This window comes from Bos indicus, chromosome 14, assembly GCF_029378745.1.
Source record: "Bos indicus isolate NIAB-ARS_2022 breed Sahiwal x Tharparkar chromosome 14, NIAB-ARS_B.indTharparkar_mat_pri_1.0, whole genome shotgun sequence".
Classification (NCBI taxonomy): Eukaryota; Metazoa; Chordata; class Mammalia; order Artiodactyla; family Bovidae; genus Bos; species Bos indicus.
In genome coordinates this window covers 52,451,692-52,473,969 of record NC_091773.1, presented here as the reverse complement: position 1 = coordinate 52,473,969, position 22,278 = coordinate 52,451,692, and the positions used below count along the sequence as shown (strand labels likewise).

General features: G+C 35.9%; 1 protein-coding gene across 7 annotated transcripts in view; it reads right to left on the bottom strand.

Annotated features, from left to right (window-relative positions):
• Window positions 1-22,278, bottom strand: part of CSMD3 (CUB and Sushi multiple domains 3) — a 1,461,887-nt gene that overhangs the window by 95,064 nt on the left and 1,344,545 nt on the right. For all 7 annotated transcript variants that reach the window (XM_070802767.1, XM_070802766.1, XM_070802772.1 and 4 more), the window contains 5 exons: window positions 12,534-12,614; window positions 11,471-11,584; window positions 7,206-7,394; window positions 6,689-6,835; window positions 4,206-4,394 (listed from right to left, as the gene is read on the bottom strand). In XM_070802767.1, the coding sequence (XP_070658868.1) occupies window positions 4,206-4,394; window positions 6,689-6,835; window positions 7,206-7,394; window positions 11,471-11,584; window positions 12,534-12,614 (720 nt within the window). The remainder of the gene's footprint in view (window positions 1-4,205; window positions 4,395-6,688; window positions 6,836-7,205; window positions 7,395-11,470; window positions 11,585-12,533; window positions 12,615-22,278) is intronic.

The following is a 22,278-nucleotide window of genomic DNA, read 5'->3' as shown; positions in this document are numbered from 1 at the left end:
AAGCACATAAAACTATTTGGAATTTTATTAATTCCTCTGAAACAATTTCAGAATATCTCCCCAAAAAGCTTCTCTGAGCTATAACATTTTCTGAATCATTTATTTCAAACTCTTGTTGAAAGTGCTTTTAAATTGGGGAATCCATACATTATTAATGCTTTCTTTCTTAGTTTCTTACTGAGTTTCTTGTCAGTGTGTGCATGATTATCAGCATGTTTCTAGATTATATAAGAAGGCAAGGTAGGTAAATATAGATTTGTATTAGTGCTAACTCATGTCTGGGCCTATCAAATTGGCTCTATTCAATTTGACTAAAGAGTTTACAGGTGGTGATAACCAATACTCATGAGGATTTGGGGCAGGAGGAAAACAGAAGTTTTTACCTGGAGGCTGGATATACCTTATCTTAGGTCCAGTCAAACTCTATGTGCTTAAGTACCATTCATGGAATATGACGTGTATGGATATGTCTAATAAATACAGGGCCAGGACTTACTGTTCTCAGTGTAGCTTGGATATTTCTGCATTTTGCTGATATGTCTTTGATGTCTTGATTTTTATTTACAACAAATGTAATTTACATGAACGTTAGCTTTACCATAAGGTGTTATTTACAGTATAGATTTGTATTTAAATAGTTTATTATATATAAGATATTTTCACATAAGTTAAAATGTCTATACAGAAGTCCCCTGAAGTCAGTTGCTTTCAATCGGTGCTCTACATGTCCACAATTGCATCTCCAAAAAGAAAAAAAAATAAACTTTCAAAGAATATATTTGGCAGACAAACCCTAAATGAGATTCTCTGTATCTTTTATATAATATTCAGTATAAAGATTCATACATCTATCTGCAGAAAGATTAATATATTTGAATATAGGTATAGACTTGAACCAACTGGAGTTATTTATGACATCTGGTCATAAAATTTCTAATTTCTGAAATAGCTCATTTTATTGTTTTTACATAAGACATTTTGGACTTGTAACTATATTTTTCTCATATGAAAAGAACAGAAAAATGTGAGTTTCGTTGGAATATTTATAAAAGTTGTATTCTATTTACCTGTCTCTCATTTCAACCTAAAATTATTTCTGCTTCTCTTATAAAGCCCTTCACTTAGGTGTTTAATTTTGATTAATCCATGCAAATTGACTACAAGGTAAAAAAAAAAAAAAAGTAATCTTAGCTAAACCTATAAAAAAATTCTCAAAATTAAATGGCAGACCCCCTACTGTTGAATAGTTTGATCTTTTGTAATTTGATAACTTATAAATTATAAACAGAAAAGTAATTTTGATTTAATAAATTATATAAGCAATCTCATATAATTATGTTATTATCCCAGCTATCTAATTATAGACTTCTAAAATCGTGTTCCAAACATAAATCATTCCCTGATGTCTATTAAAGCAATGTTAGTATTTCCACTTAGGACTTCTGGGAATTTCAATTTTTAACAAACCATACCCACTAAATCCCTGCTGAAGACTGTTAACTGCACATTGTTGGGATGGTGTAGGTTAAACTTATAGTAAAGTAACAGTGAAATTTAAATAGTATAGATTTCATATACATGGTTAATGACTATATTTCAGAACTGAAAAAAAAGACAACATACTAAAATGATAGAACAAATGTGCCTGTTCTTAAATGTTACAATTTAAGTTCTTAGCTAAAAATGAAAAACAAAGTTCAGAAGAATCTTCATCACTGAGTGATCGTCAGAGGCTTCTCTCCAAGAGCTCTCAAAAATCACAAATTAAAAGTAAAAACAGGAAATATAGAGTGACTGTTTCTGCATAACCCTGTACTGTTGCAGCCTGGCGGAGCAGAGACCAGAACCTGCCACATGACTCGAGGGTGCGGCAAACTGCGCCCTCCTGATTGTCCTCCTAAGCATGTCCACCGGACATACTAGGGACAGGACCTGCTTTCTGCTCCGCTTCACTGCCTGCCCCTGCGGCCGTCCCCATGGACACAAAACAAGATGTCCCTGATTAACAGAAGAGCCTTAACTTTACTCCTTCTTTATGGTGTGCTGATCAAACTCCCCAGAATAGCTATTTCCTAATGATCTCATATGACTTCTACCAATAAAAGTGCGGGCTGAAAGGAGTCATTTTGTCTTCCCGCCATAGAGAGCGGGAGGGCCCCCTGACTCGCTGCATGCCAAGTTATCTGTCTGTCGTTTCATTAGGCGCTCACCCCGTTTCAAGTCTTTCTCACCTGCTGTGCTGGACACGGCACTGTACAACACTCAATTGTGTAGAGGGATGATAATGATTTAATTCAAGGGGTCAATAATGATCAGTCGATATACAGACAAATAAAACACCTAACTAAACCCAAATAGAGACAACAGAATACTTTTTCTATCTTTAACTATGTTCACATTGTCTAACCACAGCTCAAGTAAAAGAGACAAGAAGAATAAAAATGACTGAAGAATGCAAAACAAATTTGGAACAACAACATCAAAAAACTGTATTGTGTATATAGCTCTTTCCAATGATATTTAGCCATTTCATTTTAATTAGTTATATCCAAACACAGGTCACATACAATAAAATTTTTTTATAAAATAATTAATCTTTTAAATTTGTTGCAGTGAAAATCAAGGATCAATTTTGGAAATGATTCTTCAAGTTATTAATATAAATATTTTATCACTTTGCTATGAAAAATGTCTTTTTTAAGCTATATTTTGATTTATCTTTTGTAATTATAGAAACATTTCAAGTCAAGAACAGTAAAAACGGCTCTATATATAAACGTCATATTATATACCAAAAAATCCATGAAATTATAATGCTAACATTACAAAACAATGTCAAAATTTCAGAAAGTTCAGTATAATTTTTTATTTTAACCAATAGTTAACTGTTTTCACTAAAGTTTTCTTAAAGATTAATTATATACATGAATAATTCTTGATAACTGATATTTAATTGTTCAAAGTTCAGAGCATTTAAATGTTTATTTTAAATCCATATGAAATACTAGAAATGTATAAATACATTTACTATTCATTGGTTAAAGAAAAGCAGATGTTTTGACAGTTTATTAAATGTATCTATTCTATAAGAAGTCAGTGCCTTCAGTGTTGGTAACCCACTATCTAATAAGTAATTAATGTTTCTGCATCAATAAAACAAACAGTTTTTCAGTTCTCATTGTTTTCCATATATCTATGAAAGCTATATTTTCATGAATTAGAGATCACAATTTAACAAGTAAACCATTTCAGTTACCTGGTTAATATCAAATCTTTATTCATTTCAACTTGCTGTTATTAAATTTTAAATTTTAATTCATTTGTTTTATATTTTATTTTTTATATAAATTGCCTTCAATAGGTAAATTAGAGGTAACACCCATTATTTATTAAAAGTGCTTTGCATTTTTAATGTAAGGGTTCACAGTTGTTATATATGCTTTCATATGCTGGGTAAAATAAATCAAATATAAATTTAAATTTGATATTGGAAAATAATGTGATATGTTTAAGAGTGTCAAAGTCCAATGACATTACATCTTCCTGTGGAACTGTTAAACTTGTCTTTATGACTATACCTAGTAAGAGACTCAACTACTTTTTAAAAACATTTTTGGACCTAGTCCAAAGCTCTAAAATATGCCATTTGTTGATTTGTCATTCTTTTGCATTGCAAGATCAATGCTCAGAGTGTGCTTTGATTTTTAACAAAATGAAAGTCATTTCTGTCAAGTTAGCTAAACAGTGAAGAAAAAATAATGTGGTCATTGGCTACATTTTCCATTTTCTTTTACATTTGTTACACTGAGAACACATGTTTGCATACTTGAGAATGAATGTTTTCAGTGACCTTGGCCATCTTTTCCTCTCTTTTCTCTCGCAGATTCCACACTAACACAAAATCCAGCTCCAGGTCATTCATTTCTGACAGCTAAGTGACGGGATGGTAGATGTATGAGTAGAGTATGCATATAAGTGGAGAGAGTAAAGACATAAATCACATAACAACAAATGAAGCATTATAAAACAATGTGTCACATGCTCCTCAAATTTATCAGCCTGTGTTTTCAAGCCTTATTTTCCTTAGAGGTGTCTATAACATGCTTCTGAATGTTCATAATTTTAGAAGTTTCGGCAATCTAAATGAAAAAGCTAAATGAGGTTAATCTTTCATCAATGGGCCATTTTTGGTTAATATACTTCACCTTGACAAGCAGGGACCGGTGCATCCCATGCGTGATACCCATAGGAAGACTTTCTGCACACAGCACTGCTTTTCCCGACAAGTCGGAATCCTCGATCACAGGCCCAGCGGACCACACTATTTAGCTGTCCTCCTGTTTGACTGATAATGTATCCATGAGGCGGGGATTCTGGTGTACTACAGTAGAAAGCTTTTTTAAAAGAAAATTAAAATCACTGTATAACTAATGAATCAGAAACTCTTTACAATCCAGTTATTAAAAATATAATAATACTAGTTCATAAAAACTGGTCAATTCAACTGCCATCTAGGTGAATTTTACTTCATATGGACATCATATTATTTGCCATCCACTTGACAATCTATTGACACAACCTTTAGGATACATAACTATTTCTGGACTTTTTTTAATTCTTATCGTCACTGAAGATGTCTCCTAAGTTGAAATACATTATACTTTTGTAACACCCTGAAGGTTCAAAAGCCATACAAATAGTTCATTGACTTTTGGAATGGTATTATTTCCTGTCGTTTGAAAGGCCTATATGCCACAGTTTGGGTAGAAATATTTTAAAGCATGTATCTACATGTCACTTTGAAATTATCTCCAGACACCTATGTCATGTTAGGGCATGCATTTCATTTTGGTGGATGTCTAAAATAGACCCCTCCACATTTCATAATCTTCTTTCCCAGTTTATTAAAGAGTTTCCATGCTGTCAAGAGTGCTTACATATGGTGATAAAAAATGCCAATAAAATAAAACTTTTTTCATCTGCTGAAGTCTGAAATGTCAAAAGATAATGTCAACTGACTTTTTTATATACATGTACTTTTGAGACTATTCAGCCTGGCAGGATCCATTTACCCTTTGAAACTTCAATGTATTCATCTGAGAAAAAATGAGACTTTAGGGGTAAATAGTAAGAAAGAGATGGACTTAGAATATATGTGTCATAACCTGTCATTTTCTAAAGGCAAAATTGTACTCAATATGTCAAGTCATTCTTAGGGCTAAAAATGATGTTTCCATTATATTTATGTCCAACTTTGTCATGAAGATCAACATAAATAAGTCTTTAATATAGTCTTTAATATGGTGAATCTAATGCTTATAATTGTTGGATTTAAATGGTTTCCCTTTAAGTTATTATCATCATTAAAAATACAACTTAATGTTCTGACTTTTTAAATAATCTGGGCAGAGCTTTAGTAAAAAGATATATATAAAGTTCATACGATAGAAACTTTGATTCAAATGTGAAAATGTATTAAGAATGACTTGGGTACATATTTCAGTCTTTAAATATTTCTCCTTTGTATGCTTAATAATATTTCAAACAATGGATATTTATTATAGGATAAAAATTATAAATATGCTATCATGTAATGTCAGTAACAACTTACCTCTAATATGGAAAAGACACATTGTTGGCAAACTATCATCTTATAATTTAAAAATCAAAGTAGACAAAAAATATTATATTTCTATATTTTATACTATATATGCAAATTTATATAAATGAGTAAAAATCAACAGTTTACCTTTAAAACTAGAATCAAATTTATTTAAGTTTATGTCTACAATTGTGTCCGAATAATTTATAAAATATTTAAGAAAGTAATTTTCAGTAGAGCTGATATGCAATGATCCGTGGCTTCAGAAGACATGATCTGAACACTAAATAAAGAGATGACTGATTGGTTCTGAAGTGTTTTGTTCCTGAGCACATACCCATGGCCTCTGACATGACTTAGGATGGTAATAAATAAAAGGGATATAATCTTTGCATAATGCAAAACCATGTACACTTATTCAACAGGAAAATTTGGGTTCAGTATCAGTAGACTTCATAAACAGGAAGGCATATAGAAAAAGCTATTTCATCATGATATTAAGAAGAATTTTCAGCCCTCATCTTTTTCACTATTACTCAGTGAAAAGCAATGATGAAAAAACAATTTTTTTAAAACTAAAGGTTTTTAAGTGATCTATTTATCATTTTGTATTTTAATATTTAAAATATTTTAGCAAGTATCATAAATCAGTGGGCAATGATGAAAACAAAGGTTTTTACAAGTGTATGTTTATCTTTTGTTTAAACTTATTAAAGGAGTTATTTATATATTAAATAGATCAGATACACACAATTGAGCAACCCTATTATTTTTTGAGTGTTCAAGGGAAACCTCTCTTGGGAAAATAAGCACTTAGAGTATCAAAGTTTATAATTAACTTAAGTCATAAATACTTTAAGTGCTTTTAATTATTTCAAAAATCATGTGAAAGACATAGTACTGTTTATCACTATAATAAGGAAACAGAGGGTCAGAAATGTTATATAAATAACTCAAGAAACATCAATAGAGGAATTATGATTCAGATTCATACCTAACTGAATAGTATCTGTGTCTTTGCTCCTTAATCACAACCATACTGAGGATGCAGATGAGATCTGCACTGAAGTTATAAGTATCACATACCTATATATCTTATCCGGAAGCCTTTTTTGTTATTGCCATGATCTGCTGACCACTGAAGGAATACTTCATGACCATTGCTTGTTATATTAAAAGCAGATGAATAATCTCCACTGAGTGAAACAAGCACTGGACTTTGAATATTTGGTCCTTCAGAAAGAAAATAATAGAATTTAGATATAACTGAGCAATTTCTGTTTAGTATTTCATATATTTAGAATGGTATTAAATATGGTGAAATTCATCCAGGACCAATTTACTTCATAAACAATAACTTAACATAATGTGTTTGTTTACACATTTAATTCCATAGCTAAAGCAGCTACAATTCATAACAAAATGATCAAGCTAAGTGCAATTTTAATATGGTATATAGGTAAATTTGATGTTGCTACTTCTAAAATCATCCTTAAGATAAAATAAAGTCATATAGGCAGTTGTTTATATTGAAGGCCTGAATGTATACTTAGAGCATTTGAATTGAATTTGTGAATATCCAGTAAATATAACCTATGGTTACCATCATACACCTGAAGAACATCAAATTCTTTTTCTGTCTGGAAGAATTCTACAAACATGCTGATGTTATATCCTTTTTCCACAGAAATGCTCCAGGCACACATTTGAAGATTTGGGTAACTGTCAGGATATCCAGGGCTCAATATGACTCCCGTGGAATCCAGGCGTAATTCATTGGCGGGACAGAGAACTGTCAGAAAAAATGAATCATTAGATAATGCTCATGTTTCAGACTTAAGTGAAAACTGCATTTTAAATACTGGATATTCTGTTTCTATGTTAAATAACAATAAAGGAAACAATACTTTGAACTATGTGTATAAAATGACAACTTGTATAGTAAGCTTGCAGTTCAAAAAATGAAGCAATGTCCCCAAATTGCATAATATTAATTTCCTTTTTATTACATGGGAGACACATTTTCTTTCTGGATTAATAAATATAAATATATAGATAATTAAAAGATAAGGCATTTACTTCCCTCTCTATCTTTATATTATTTCCCTATCTTTCTTCATCTTCTTATGTTCTTTTCCCTCTGTCTCTTATCTAAGTCCTATTCCTTCTTGACTTTTTCTTTTGTCCTCAAACTTTCATTCACTCAGGTATGTGAGAACAGACAGGAAGTTGCCCTACCTCAGAATATTCATTCCAGACAAAGCTACTTCTCTAATCTCAGGAATAGGCTTAAACCATGGGAATTTAAAACAATTTTGGGGTCACCAGTTACCTTTCCAGACCAAAAAGGTAAGACAAAGCATAAGCTGTTCATTTCATAATAATATATCAACTGCATCTCCAAACTATAATACACCAGTAAATTATGACAACATATGATTGTTCTTCAATCAAGTTAATAACTTGAAATAACTTGAGTTAATAAAATCTGCCATAAATTAATATACAGATATTTGAATATTTACTATAGAATATACTATAGCTAATCCAAGAACTGTTTTCTTTCTTTTTTTATTGCTTCTATTTCTCTTATTCAATCTGAGATGTTTGCATCTTGGATGTGATTTCAAAATTAAGAAGTAACAATTCAACAAATAGTATTGGATCATTCTCAGTCTAAAAAGAGAAATCTGATGTTTGCTTTTTACAAAGTGAAAAATATGTAAAATAAACAAATGAACAAAGAAATTTTAAGGTTAGAAATGGAATGAAAAAAATGAGTCAAAGATAAAGATTAATGAATATATCTATGGCATATTGAAATAAAGGATATAGATAATTAAAAGATATGACAAGTAAGTTTTAAGAAAAGGGTTATGTTGTGTGTGCCCAGCTACTGATATTTAATATTTCTGAAATATTTAGCTAGGTGAGTGTTACTGAACATGTCAACCCCTCACTAAAAACCATTCAGCACCTTCAAAGCCTTCAAGGTTAGTCCCTGCATGCCTCTCCAGCTTTGTTTTCTGCTGTTCCTCCTCTGAAACAGAATGCTCCAAACATACTGAATAACCTATAATTTTCTCAATTCAGCATATCTGTTAGTGCTTCTGTTTCAAATGTCCTCCTCTTGTCTGATACACTTGAAATATTTGGGCACCTCAAAACCCAGACCAAGTCTCATCCTCTGTGAAATACTTCCTGAATTTCTCCTCCATTAGTCCAAGCAGAACTGCTTATTTCCTTCTTGGCGCCTCTTAATGTATGCTTCTATTATTGCAGTTAGTTAATTTTATGGCTATAATTTCTTTGCTTTTTAAACTTTCTTCTTAGGCTATTGTTATAGAAAAGCAAGTGTATGTCTTAATGGTCCCAATGTTTTCGACTGAACAAATATTCCATATTACATTTGAAAAACTGAGACAATTCAATATAACTTACTGTAAATACTAAAATTAACCTATTCTCATACTAACCAATATAAAGCAAGAATATACTGTTAAGCACTTTCTGTGTATTATATCACTGATTTGCCACCACAACTTTAAGAAGTGTATACAATTTTTCCCCTTTATACATGTTTTAGTTTCTAAGTCCTGTCTGACTCTGCAACCCCATGGACTCTAGCCCACCAAGATCTTCCATCCATGCAATTTTCCAGGCAAGAATACTGGAATGGGTTCCATTTCCTTCTCTACGGGAACTTCCCAACCCAGGAATCAAACCTATGCCTCATGCGTTGGCAGGTGGATTCTTTATTGTTGAGCCACCAGGGCAGCCTCAATCACTTATTATATTCCATTTATATTAAACCCTTTGAAGAACATCATATTTAGAAATGCTTTCCATGTTTTAAGTGTGATATAAAGAACTAAAGAGGATCCAGGGAGGAATAACAAAAGTGATGTAGCCTCTTTTATGAGAAGTGAAAAAGTAAAATAATTTAAAATAAATTAATAAAAACAGTATAGATTAGTTACAACAGATTCCAAACGAATGGCAATTGTTTAGCAGGACTGTGAATTAATTCAATTGAAGAAAAAAAAATTTTTTTTTTGCCATACTGTGTGGCAGGATCTCATTTCCCCAGATCAAACCTCTTCCCCGTGCACTGGGAACATGGAATCTTAGCCACTGGACCCAGGAAGTCCCTAAACAAATATTTAAAATCAGATTTTTTTTGCCTAAGTGTTAGGTCAATTAATTAATATAGTAACTCTGTCTAAACTTATTCTGAGGGATAATTAACTTTAGCTAGTACCCATAGTGTTATTATGAAACAAACATAGATTGTCTCCTTTTTTGTATTCTCCACAGCAGATTAAATAGGAGGAGACACACTTACTACAGGAAATTCTGATTTTAGAAATAAGATATTGAAAGTCTTGAGATATGAGGGACTCAAATAACCAGGTTAAAAAAATTGTTTTTTAATTAAAAATAATGCTGAATTTGGATCTAGATATAAATAAGAAGTATTTCTAAGAGCTCACAATTAAGTTATATATTGGGTCAAGGAAGAAATCTTGATATATAATTGCTTGTTCATTCAGGAATATAGATAATAGACTTCAGAATTAACAACCAACCCTAAGATGGCCTACAAAATCATTGATTAAGATCAAGGGAAATTCTTATACTGGTGCTGATTATACCTCCAAACTCATCTTTTCTTTCTTAATGCTTTAAAAGCCCCTATCTTCTAAGGACTCCATAAAGGTAGAAAAATCAAACATTTCTTCCTACTGATAGCATGTTCGAAATAATAAACAGAATTTTAATTTTATCATTATAAGAGTTAAGATACTGCATGGAAAATTGATTTTTATTTCTCAGGAATAAACCGTAGTGAAGGAAGCAATTCAATAAAATCTGGGGAGGGATAATCAAAATCAATTTTACTCAAATTAACCAATGTTTATAATTAATTACTATGTAAAAGAAAGAAAGAAAGAGAAGTCACTCAGTCATGTCTGACTCTTTGCTACCCCATGGACTGTAGCCTGATTGGCTCTTCCATCCATAGGATTTTCCAGGCAATAGGATTTTCCAGGCAAGAGGTTGTCAGGTGTATTAGGCACTATTATGGCCCTAGGAGCTACACAAGTTAATAATACATGATTCCCAAACATCAAAATCCCAATACATCATTCAAGAGCCATAATGGTCTTGTCCTTGTAACACTGAATTCCTTGACGTCTGCATCTCACCATCTTTCATTTTTGTGTCTTTGCATATACCTCTGTTTCTTGGCTAACTCTTTTGCTAGCTCAGTTCTACCAAAGTAAGTATCACTGGTTATTCAGACCCAGGACTAAGGGAATAATGCCTCCATCAAGCTTTCCCTCTCATATAAACAGTTTAAAATTATATGATTCTACCTTACCACTGTATGCTACAGCTTATATGGCTGTCATATTCCTTACACCATTTTGCTTTCATAGAAGGGACTATTTACAACTTTTCTTTTGTTTATTCCCTTAGATCTTCATTCTTCATATGTACTCAATAAAGTTTAATGATTCTAGTGGTTAGAACAGAAGCTACTTGCAATCCACATTGGAACCTTTATTTAAAGTGGTTTCTCTTGCTTTCTATCTCCACTTCCAAACCTCACAGCAAAAGTAATTTAAATAAGTTGAACTGACTATGGGATAAACTAGAAAAATTAAACCTCGGATGAATAAACAATGTTTAGTTAAATCTGATAAATAATGGAATGAAAAACACCATATACGAGTAGTATAATTTTTAAATTACTTTCAGTTAAATATAATAATTATATAAGATAGAGTTTTCTCAATTTTGTTAGTACTGAATTAAACATAAAACAAATACTTAGAAATAAATAATCATAAGAATTGGTACCTTGACAAACGGGAGGTGCTCCATCCATCTGGAGTCGTTCTCCTAATCTGCAGGTCAGAATTGCATTACCAACCAAAGTAAATCCTGGAAGACACTGATATCTAATAATATCACCTATTGAAAAAACAGGCAGAAAAGGGCTTCATTAAGCACCAAGGTAATGGTTAAAATAAACAGATGGTTCAGTTATAAAATCTGAATATTTTTTCTTTCAGTTATTTTCAATCAGTATAAAAATTCTATTAGTTGTAAGCAGCAATGATATTCAGAATATTAAATTACTAGTAAGTCATGAGCACTGACCAATTGGAACTGAAGCCAAGAATAAATACCAGTAAAACTGGTACTGGGGCAATCTGATTATATATAAGCAATACTAGTAAGGAAATAATTTTGTTGGTATGGGTAAGATAGTCATTAAAAGTCTATCAAGCAGTTTAAAAGGATTACTAGTTACTGCTATCAAGATTAGTTTCACATTGGTCATTGATATTTTCTTACATTTCTCAACCAAAATTAATATTAATAGATAATAATGATGAAATTTATTATGTTACATTAAGATGCATTATTTTCTTACATAATTTTTCAAGCTATGAGATATTATTGAGGTTAAATTTCCAGTCAGTGTTAAAAGGACTTTATTTATGATCACATGGAATATAATGAGTTGTTTTCAAGGATATGGAAATAAAATATGTCATCTAATACACCCTGCATATCATTTATTATACATATCAAGTTTATGCCTGAATTTGAAGAACAATAGTTAAGACTACAGTGTTGGAAGGTAGCAAAATAATAACTACCAGAATAGTTATATGGCTCAGATTCCTGTACTGTTTTCTAACTGTACATCCTAAAAATACAGAATTCTTTTTTCTTACTTAACAATACCTTCCCTCTTTTCACTGTTTTCCATTCTTATAAATTCTAAACAATCCCCATCAATCCAGGGAAAGACGGTTTAAGACAGGCTGCTACTATTCTTTATTTTTATTGATTTTAAGCAAAACCTTTGTTAACAGTATGCTTTCTTTGAAAGTAATTTAAGACACTTTACCTATTTCAAATTCATCATCTTCTGTCAAAATTTCAGCATTGGGTACGGGTGGTGGAGGTTGACACACTCTTAGTTGATAGGCTGTAAAAATAGATAATGCTTATTCTTTCTCTGTACAGCTATATATATATATATATATATATATATATACACACATATGTGAAAAAAAACAAAATTACAAAGGGCTTATTTATAAGAATAAAAATAAATGGTAGAATTTATCAAGTTTTAACCATTTATTTAAAAAAATGCTACAATATTAAGGGGGAATTAATAATTCCTTATGGAGTGGGGAAAGGCTACCTGGAGAAGAGAAAGACTACCCACTCCAGTATTCTTGCCTGGAGAATGCCCATGGACAGAGGAGCTTGGTGAACTTCAGTACGTGGGGTTGCAGAGAGTTGGACATAAATGAGTGACAGAGAACAATCATTCCTTAAATAGTTTTCTATACTAACCCTTCTTATTTCTTACCCTTATTTTAGTCCTTCTGATTATGTACTTCCATTTTGGTGTGATCACTGTTTGGAATTACATACACATGTTAGTTTATGTGTTAATACCAATCTTTCCAAGGATCACCAAATTCCCTGCATCTAGGAAAGTGCCTAGCATTTAGTCATAATTGAAAACAAGTACTCAATGGGTACTCCATTCCAAGAAATATTATAAACATCTTATTTATATTAACTCTACTAAAACAGAGAAGGCAATGGCAACCCACTCCAGTACTCTTGCCTGGAAAATCCCATGGACATGGGAGCCTGGGGGGCTGCAGTCCATGGGGTCGCACAGTCAGACACAAGTGAGCAACTTCACTTTCACTTTTCACTTTCATGCATTGGAGAAGGAAATGGCAACCCACTCCAGTGTTCTGGCCTGGAGAATCCCAGGGACAGCGGAGCCAGCCTAGTGGGCTGCCATCTATGGGGTCACACAGAATCGACACGACTGACGCGACTTAGCAGCAGCAGCAGCAACCCTCACAAAAACTATATTACTTAATTTATGTACCTAATCTATAATTACTCACATTTGAAAAAAGAAAATTGCTAAAAGAATTAAGAATGTGTCCAACTCCTATAGCTACAGAATGTCAGAGAAGGGATTTGAACACAGACAGTGTGGTTCCAGAGCTTCCTTTCACCAAGCTAGATTAGTATGCTTACAAGTTAAGTGCAAGTTCAGTCACTCAGTTGTGACCGATTCTTTGTGACTCCATGGAATGCAGCACAGCAGACGCCCCTGTCCATCACCAATTCCCGGAGTTTATTCAAACTCATGTCCATTGAGTTGGTGATGCCATCCAACCATCTCATCCTCACTTGTCCCCTTCTCCCCATGCCTTCAATCATTACCAGCATGAGGGTCTTTTCAACTGAGTCAGTTCTTCTCATCAATTAGCCAAATTGTTGAAGTTTCAGCTTTAGCATCAGTCCTTCCAATGAATATTCAGGACTGATTTCCCTTAGGATATATTGGTTGGATTTCCTTGCAGTCCAAGGGACTCTCAAGAATCTTTTCCAACAACACAGTTCAAAAGCATCAATTCTTTGGTGCTCCGCCTTCTTTATAATCCAAGTCTCACATCCATACATAACCATTGGAAAAACCATAGCTTTTTGGCAAAGTAATGTTTCTACTTTTTAATATGCTGTCTAGGTTGGTCATAACTTTCCATCAAATGAGCAAGCGTCTTAGTCTCATGGCTACGATCATGATCTGCAGCAATTCTGGAGACACCAAAAATAAAGTCAGCCACTGTTGCCATTGTTTTCCCATCTATTTGCCATGAAAATATGGGACCAGATGCCATGATCTTAGTTTTCTGAATATTGAGTTTTAAGCCAACTTTTCCATTCTCCTCTTTCACTTTCATCAAGAGGCTCTTTAGTTCTTCACTTTCTGCGATAAGGGTGGTATCATCTGAATCAGTTCAGTTCAGTTCAGTCGCTCAGTCATGTCCAATTCTTTGCGACCCCATGAATCACAGCACGCCAGGCCTCCCTGTCCATCACCAACTCCTGGAGTTCACTTAGACTCACGTCCATCGAGTCAGTGATGCCATCCAGCCATCTCATCCTCTCTCCTCCCCTTCTCCTCTTGCCCCCAATCCCTCCCAGCATCAGAGTCTTTTCCAATGAGTCAACTCTTCACATGAGGTGGCCAAAGTACTGGAGTTTCAGCTTTAGCATCATTCCTTCCAAAGAAATCCCAGGGCTGATCTCCTTTAGAATGGACTGGTTGGATCTCCTTGCAGTCCAAGGGACTCTCAAGAGTCTTCTCCAACACCACAGTTCAAAAGCATCAGTTCTTCGGTGCTCAGCCTTCTTCACAGTCCAACTCTCACATCCATACATGACCACAGGAAAAACCATAGCCTTGACTAGACGAACCTTTGTTGGCAAAGTAATGTCTCTGCTTTTGAATATGCTATCTAGGTTGGTCATAACTTTCCTTCCAAGGAGTAAGCGTCTTTTAATTTCATGGCTGCAGTCACCATCTGCAGTGATTTTGGAGCCCAGAAAAATAAAGTCTGACACTGTTTCCACTGTTGCCCCATCTATTTCCCATGAAGTGAGGGGACCAGATGCCATGATCTTCATTTTCTGAATGTTGAGCTTTAAGCTAACTTTTTCACTCTCCACTTTCACTTTCATCAAGAGGCTTTTTAGTTCCTCTTCACTTTCTGCCATAAGGGTGGTGTCATCTGCATATCTGAGGTTATTGATATTTCTCCCGGCAATCTTGATTTCAGCTTGTGTTTCTTCCAGCCCAGCATTTCTCATGATGTACTCTGCATATAAGTTAAATAAGCAGGGTGACAATATACAGCCTTGATGTACTCCTTTTCCTATTTGGAACCAGTCTGTTGTTCCATGTCCAGTTCTAACTGTTGCTTCCTGACCTGCATACACATTTCTCAAGAGGCAGGTCAGGTGGTCTGGTATTCCCATCTCTTGAAGAAGTTTCCACAGTTTATTGTGATCCACACAGTCAAAGGCTTTGGCATAGTCAATAAAGCAGAAAGAGATGTTTTTCTGGAACTCTCTTGCTTTTTCCATGATCCAGCAGATGTTGGCAATTTGATCTCTGGTTCCTCTGCCTTTTCTAAAACCTTGAACATCAGGAAGTTCACGGTTCACATATTGCTGAAGCCTGGCTTGGAGAATTTTGAGCATTACTTTACTAGCGTGTGAGATGACTGCAATTGTGTGATAGTTTGAGCTTTCTTTGGCATTGCCGTTCTTTGGGATTGGAATGAAAACTGCATATATAAGGTTACTGATATTTCTCCCGGCAATCTTGATTCCAGCTTGTGCTTCATCCAGCCCAGCATGTCTCATGATGTACTCTGCATGTGAGTTAAATAAGCAAGGTGACAATATACATACTTGAGGTACTCCTTTTCTTGTTTGGAAACAGTCTGTTTCTCCATGACCAGTTCTAACTGTTGCTTCCTGACCTGCATACAGGTTTCTCAAGAGGCAGGTCAGGTGGTCTGGTATTCCCATCTCTTTCAGAATTTTCCACAATTTGTTGTGATCCACACAGTCAAAGGCTTTGGCATAGTCAATAAAGCAGAAATAGATGTTTTTCTGGAACTCTCTTGCTTTTCTGATAATCCAACAAATGTTGGCAATTTGATCTCTGGTTGCTCTGCTGTTTCTAAATCCAGTTTGAATATCTGGAAATTCATGGTTCACATATTGTTGGAGCCTGGCTTGGAGAATTTTGAGCTTTACTTTACTAGCGTGTGAGATGAGGGCAATTATGCAGTGTTTTGAGGAATCTTTGGCATTGCCTTTCTTTGGGACTGGAGTAGAAACTGACCTTTTCCTTCCTGTGGCCACTGCTGAGTTTTCCAAATATGCTGGCCTACTGAGTGCACCACTTTCACAGAATCATCTTTTAGGATTTGAAATAGCTCAACTGGAATTCCATCACCTCCACTAGCTTTGTTTGTAGTGATGCTTCCTAAGGTCCACTTGACTTCACATTCCAGGATGTCTGGCTCTAGGTGATGATCACACCATCGTGGTTATCTGTGTCATGAAGATCTTTTATGTACGGTTCTTCTGTGTATTCTTGCCACCTCTTCTTAATATCTTCTGCTTCTGTTAGGTCCATACCATTTCTGTCCTTTAATGTGCCCATCTTTGTATGAAATATTCCTTTGGCGTCTCTAATTTTCTTGAAGAGATTCTAGTCTTTCCCATTTTATTTTTTTCCCCTCTGTTTCTTTGCCTTGATCACTGAGGAAGGCTTTTTTTTTTATCTCTCATTGCTATTCTTTGGAACTCTGCATTCAAATGGGTATATCTTTCCTTTTTGCCTTTGCCTTTAGCTTCTCTTCTTTTCTCAATTATTTTTAAGACCTCCTCAGACAACCATTTTTCCTTTTTGCATTTCTTTTCCTTGGGGATGTCTTGATCCCTGCCTCCCATATAATGTCATGAACCTCCATCCACAGTTCTGTAGGCACTATATACTCTGCATATAAGTTAAATAAGCAAGGTGACAATATACAGCCTTGACGTACATTAGATCAGCAGATCTAATCCCTTGAATCTATTTGTCACCTCCATGTATAATTGTAAGAGATTTGATTTAGGTCATACCTGCATGGTCTTGGTTTTTCCTACTTTCTTCAATTTAAGTCAGAATTTGCCAATAAAGAGTTCATGATCTGAGGCACAGTCAGCTCCATGTCTTGTTTTTGCTGACTTTCTAGAGGTTCTCCATCTTTGGCTACAAAGAATATAATCAATCTGATTTCGGTGTTGACCATCTGGTGACGTCCATGTGTACAGTCTTCTCTTGTGTTGCTGCAAGAGGCTGTTTGCTATGACCAGTGCATTCTCTTGGCGAAACTATATTAGCCTTTGCCCTGCTTCATTCTGTACTCCAAGACCAAGTTTGCCTGTTACTCCAGGTGTTTCTTGACTTCCTACTTTTGCATTCCAGTCCCTTATAATGAAAAGGACATATTTTTGGGGTGTTAATTCTAGAAGGTCTTGTTGGTCTTCATAGAACTGTTCAACTTCAGATTCTTTTGCATTACTGACTGGGGCAGAAACTTGGATTACTGTGATACTGAATGGTTTGACTTGGAAACTAACAGAGATCTTTCTGTCATTTTTGAGATTGCATCCAAGTACTGAATTTTGGACTCTTTTGTTGACAATGATGGCTACTCCATTTCTTCTAAGGGATTCTTGCCCACACTAGTAGATACAATGGTCATCTGAGTTAAATTCACCCATTCCAGTCCATTTTAGTTCGCTGATTCCTAAAATGTTGAAATTCACTCTTGCCATCTCCTGTTTGACCACTTCCAATTTGACTTGATTCATGGACCTAACATTCCAGATTCCTATGCAATATTGCTCTTAATAGCTTTGGACTGTACTTCCATTACCAGTCGCATCTGCAACTGGATATTGTTTCTGCTTTGGTTCCATCTCTTCCTTCTTTCTGGAGTTAGTTCTACACTAATCTTTAGTAGCATCTTTGGCATCTACCGACCTGGGGAGTTCATCTTTCAGTGTCATATCTTTTCATACTGTTCATGGAGTTCTCAAGGCAAGAATACTGAAGTGGTTTGCCATTCCCTTCTCCAGTGGACCACATTTTGTCAGAACTCTCCACCATGACCTGTCTGTCTTGGGTGGCCCTACAGGGCATGGCTCATAGTTTCACTGAGTTAGACAAGGCTGTGGTTCATGTGATAAGATTGGTTAGTTTTCTGTCACTGTGGTGTTCAGTCTGCTGCCCTCTGATGGAGAAGGATAAGAGCTTCCTGATGAGAAAGACTGACTGAGGGGAAACTGGGTCTTGTTCTGAAGGGCAGGGCCATGCTTAGTAAATCTTTAGACCAATTTCCTGTTGATGGGTGGGGCTGTGGTCCCTCCCTGTTATTTATCTGCTGCTAAACTATGGTGGAGGTGATAAAGATAATGGTGACCTCCTTCCAAAGGTCCCATGCACACACTGCTACAGTAGGTGCCCCCAACCCTGTAGCAGGTCACTGCCACCTACGCTTCTGCCAGAGACTCCTGGACACTCACGGGCAAGTTAAATCTTATATTTCTAATTTTCTACATCATTTGAACCAGTCATCCCATTATATTAGGTTCCTATTTGAAATAAGTTAAAAGCCATTGAAAAAAAGGTCTATATGAATCTAAGTATCACGACTACTGGCCCCTGATGATATCTCTATCATAATCTATTTCCTTTCACTAGTTGCTTTCAAAAAATGTAATATGCTATGATCAATTCAAGAAACACATTTTCTGTTATTAAAACATTTAAAGAAAAATGTATTTTATATGCTTAATTTTATTACTTAAACTTAGGAGTTAAAATTCTTTATTTTGGAATTCCCAGGTGGCTCAGGGTAAAGAATCCACCTGCAATGCATGAGTCGTGGGTTCAACCCCTGGGTCAGGAAGAGCTACTGGAGGAGGAAATGGCAAGCCACTCTAGTACTCTTGCCAGGAAAAATCCTATGAATATGGGAGCCTGGTGTTCCTGACAGTCCATGAGGTGACAAAGTCTCAGATGTGAATAAGCACATTTTTCATTTCCAAGTTCTTGATATACCTCAATGTGAATATAAAAATTATGATGTTTAAAAGACATAGTAACTTGTCCAAGATCACACAACTAGCACAGGGTTTATCCAGAACTCCAGCTTATGTCCTCTAACTTCAAAGCCCATATCTTCAATATCAGCCCTATCGTGAGAGTATTATGAGGATTGTGAGGAACATCAACTAGACCAGTTAAGGAAAACTCTAATAAAAAGAGACGAAATGAGATAAATTTTAAAGGATGAGTGAGATCCTTTCACCTCCAGTGCTGAAGGGTAATGGTGGGCAGAAGAACATTCCAAAAGGTAGAGGAAACATTGGTAAAAATTACAATTATCAAGGTAAAAGGTAGTTTTGAGAAATGCCAGAGAGGTAAGAGAAAGGAGAGTAGAAGATACAGAGAGCCCAGGGGGATGTAATGCTTATGAGACTGCTTCAGAGGACAGTATTTTATCTATGAATATCTTACTTGAGAAAGAGATCCATCAGAAGTTAGAGAAGTGTAGAGATACCCATAAGTGTATTTTACTTTTGTTTGCCTGTAAAGTTTTTTTTTTTTTAAAACTTCAAGCTAATCTTCTTGAGTTTTGCCAGTAGTCATGTATGGATGTGAGAGTCAGATTACAAAGAAAGCTGAGTGCCTGAGAATTGATGCTTTTGAATTATGGTGTTGGAGAAGACTCTTGAGAGTCCCTTGGACTGCAGGAGATCCAACCAGTCAATCCTAAAGGAAATCAGTCCTGAACATTCATTGGAAGGACTGATGTTGAAGCTGAAACTCCAATACTTTGTCCACCTGATGCAAAGAGCTGACTCATTTGAAAAAACCCTGATGCTGGGAAAGATTGAAGGTGGGAGGAGAAGGAGACAGCAGAGGATGAGATGGTTGGATGGCATCACTGACTCAGTGGACATGAATCTGGGTAAACTCTGGGAGTTGGTGAAGGACAGGGATGCCTGGAGTGCTGCAGTCCATGGGGTCGCAAAGAGTCGGACACGACTGAGTGACTGAACTGAACTTAATCTTCTTGAGGGAGGAGGCAGATGGGCCCCTCCAGGGTAAAGTAATCGGAGATTCATTCTCTATGGACCAAAACTCCAAGAGGAGAATAGCAGGACAATTAAGAGAGGAGGTTGGGCCCTGCACAGAACATATATTTCTTATTTCAAAGTCAGGTCTCCCTGATCACACATGCACAGAAAATCTCCTCGGAGGTCAAAGGATGCTAACTAATGCCAGGCTACCTACAAGCCTCTTTAGTAGAATCTATTTTGACTAAGAGATGAATGTGCACACATGGAGGATCCTGAGATATACCAAATATGGACTGTGACTGGCCAAATGAAAATGACTGGCTAAAGGAAACCCAGAAGAAATACACCATAAAAAGTAATTCAAACTGTTAGAAGGGGGAGACTTGGGGATTCTCCCTCTGAGTCTGCCCATGTGCCTCTATCCACTGTACTCTTTAGTATTTACTCTTCAGGTCTACTGTTCTCTTTTTCCTCTTAATAAATACTTTCCTTAGTTCACTACTTTCCTTCTTTGTGGAAATTCTCTGCAAAGCTGAAGGGCCAGGGCCTTTGTCACTGACCACTGGACTAGTGGCTAGGATCTCATGCTTCTACCACCTCAACGTGCACCCAACCTGTGACTGGGAACCCAAACCCCCTCCAAGTTGTAGTGAAGAGGAAAAGTTAAAGTTTTACATAACCTCCTACTTGTTCTGCCTCTGTAACTCAGCTTGCTCCTTGCAAGCTGACCTGGATCACGACGGTCACGAAGTCTCAGAAAGTGAGGACTTACAATACTAGGAACTGGTATTGTATTGAACTTATCTCACTCACCTTTGTGCTATTCTTTGCAATTGCCCAGCCCCTGCAAACCTGTTTAATCATGCTGTGTAAAGGTCAGGCATCCCCCTCCCAATCTTGACTGCTGTTCCCACACCCGCGAAACCCCTTAATTTAAACCAGCCTATGATCTGCCTCTTGAGAAATTTGTATGCAGGTCAGGGAGCAACAGTTAGAACTGGACATGGAACAACAGACTGGTTCCAAATAGGAAAAGGAGTACATCAAGGCTGTATATTGTCACCCTGCTTATTTAACTTATATGCAGAGTACATCATGAGAAATGCTGGGCTGGAAGAAACACAAGCTGAAATCAAGATTGCCGGGAGAAATATCAAAAACCTCAGATATGCAGATGACACCACCCTTATGGCAGAAAGTGAAGAGGAACTCAAAAGCCTCTTGATGAAAGTGAAAGTGGAGAGTGAAAAAGTTGGCTTAAAGCTCAACATTCAGAAAACTAAGATCATAGCATCCAGTCCCATCACTTCATGGGAAATAGATGGGGAAACAGTGGAAACAGTGTCAGACTTTATTTTTTTGGGCTCCAAAATCACTGCAGATGGTGACTGCAGCCATGAAATTAAAAGACGCTTACTCCTTGGAAGGAAACTTATGACCAACCTAGATAGCATATGCAAAAGCAGAGACATTACTTTGCCAACAAAGGTCCGTCTAGTCAAGGCTATGGTTTTTCCTGTGGTCATGTATGGATGTGAGAGTTGGACTGTGAAGAAGGCTGAGCACCGAAGAACTGATGCTTTTGAACTGTGATGTTGGAGAAGACTCTTGAGAGTCCCTTGGACTGCAAGGAGATCCAACCAGTCCATTCTGAAGGAGATCAGCCCTGGGATTTCTTTGGAAGGAATGATGCTAAAGCTGAAACTCCAGTACTTTGGCCACCTCATGCAAAGAGTTGACTCATTGGACAAGACTCTGATGCTGGGAGGGATTGGGGGCAAGAGGAGAAGGGGACGACAGAGGATGAGATGGCTGGATGGCATCACTGACTCGATGGACGTGAGTCTGAGTGAACTCCAGGAGTTGGTGATGGACAGGGAGGCCTGGCGTGCTGTGATTCATGGGGTAGCAAAGAGTCGGACACGACTGAGCAACTGATCTGATCTGATTAGCAGCTAGTGTTGCCCACTATATTCTGTCTATGAAAACTCTGTAACCCCTTCGTTTGAGGCTCACAGCTTGGAGTGTTAACTCTTCTGGGCCTGCCAGCATAATAAACGTGAGTTCTCCAATTCTCCCAGTGTGGTGTTTGGTTTCTCAATTACTGGTTT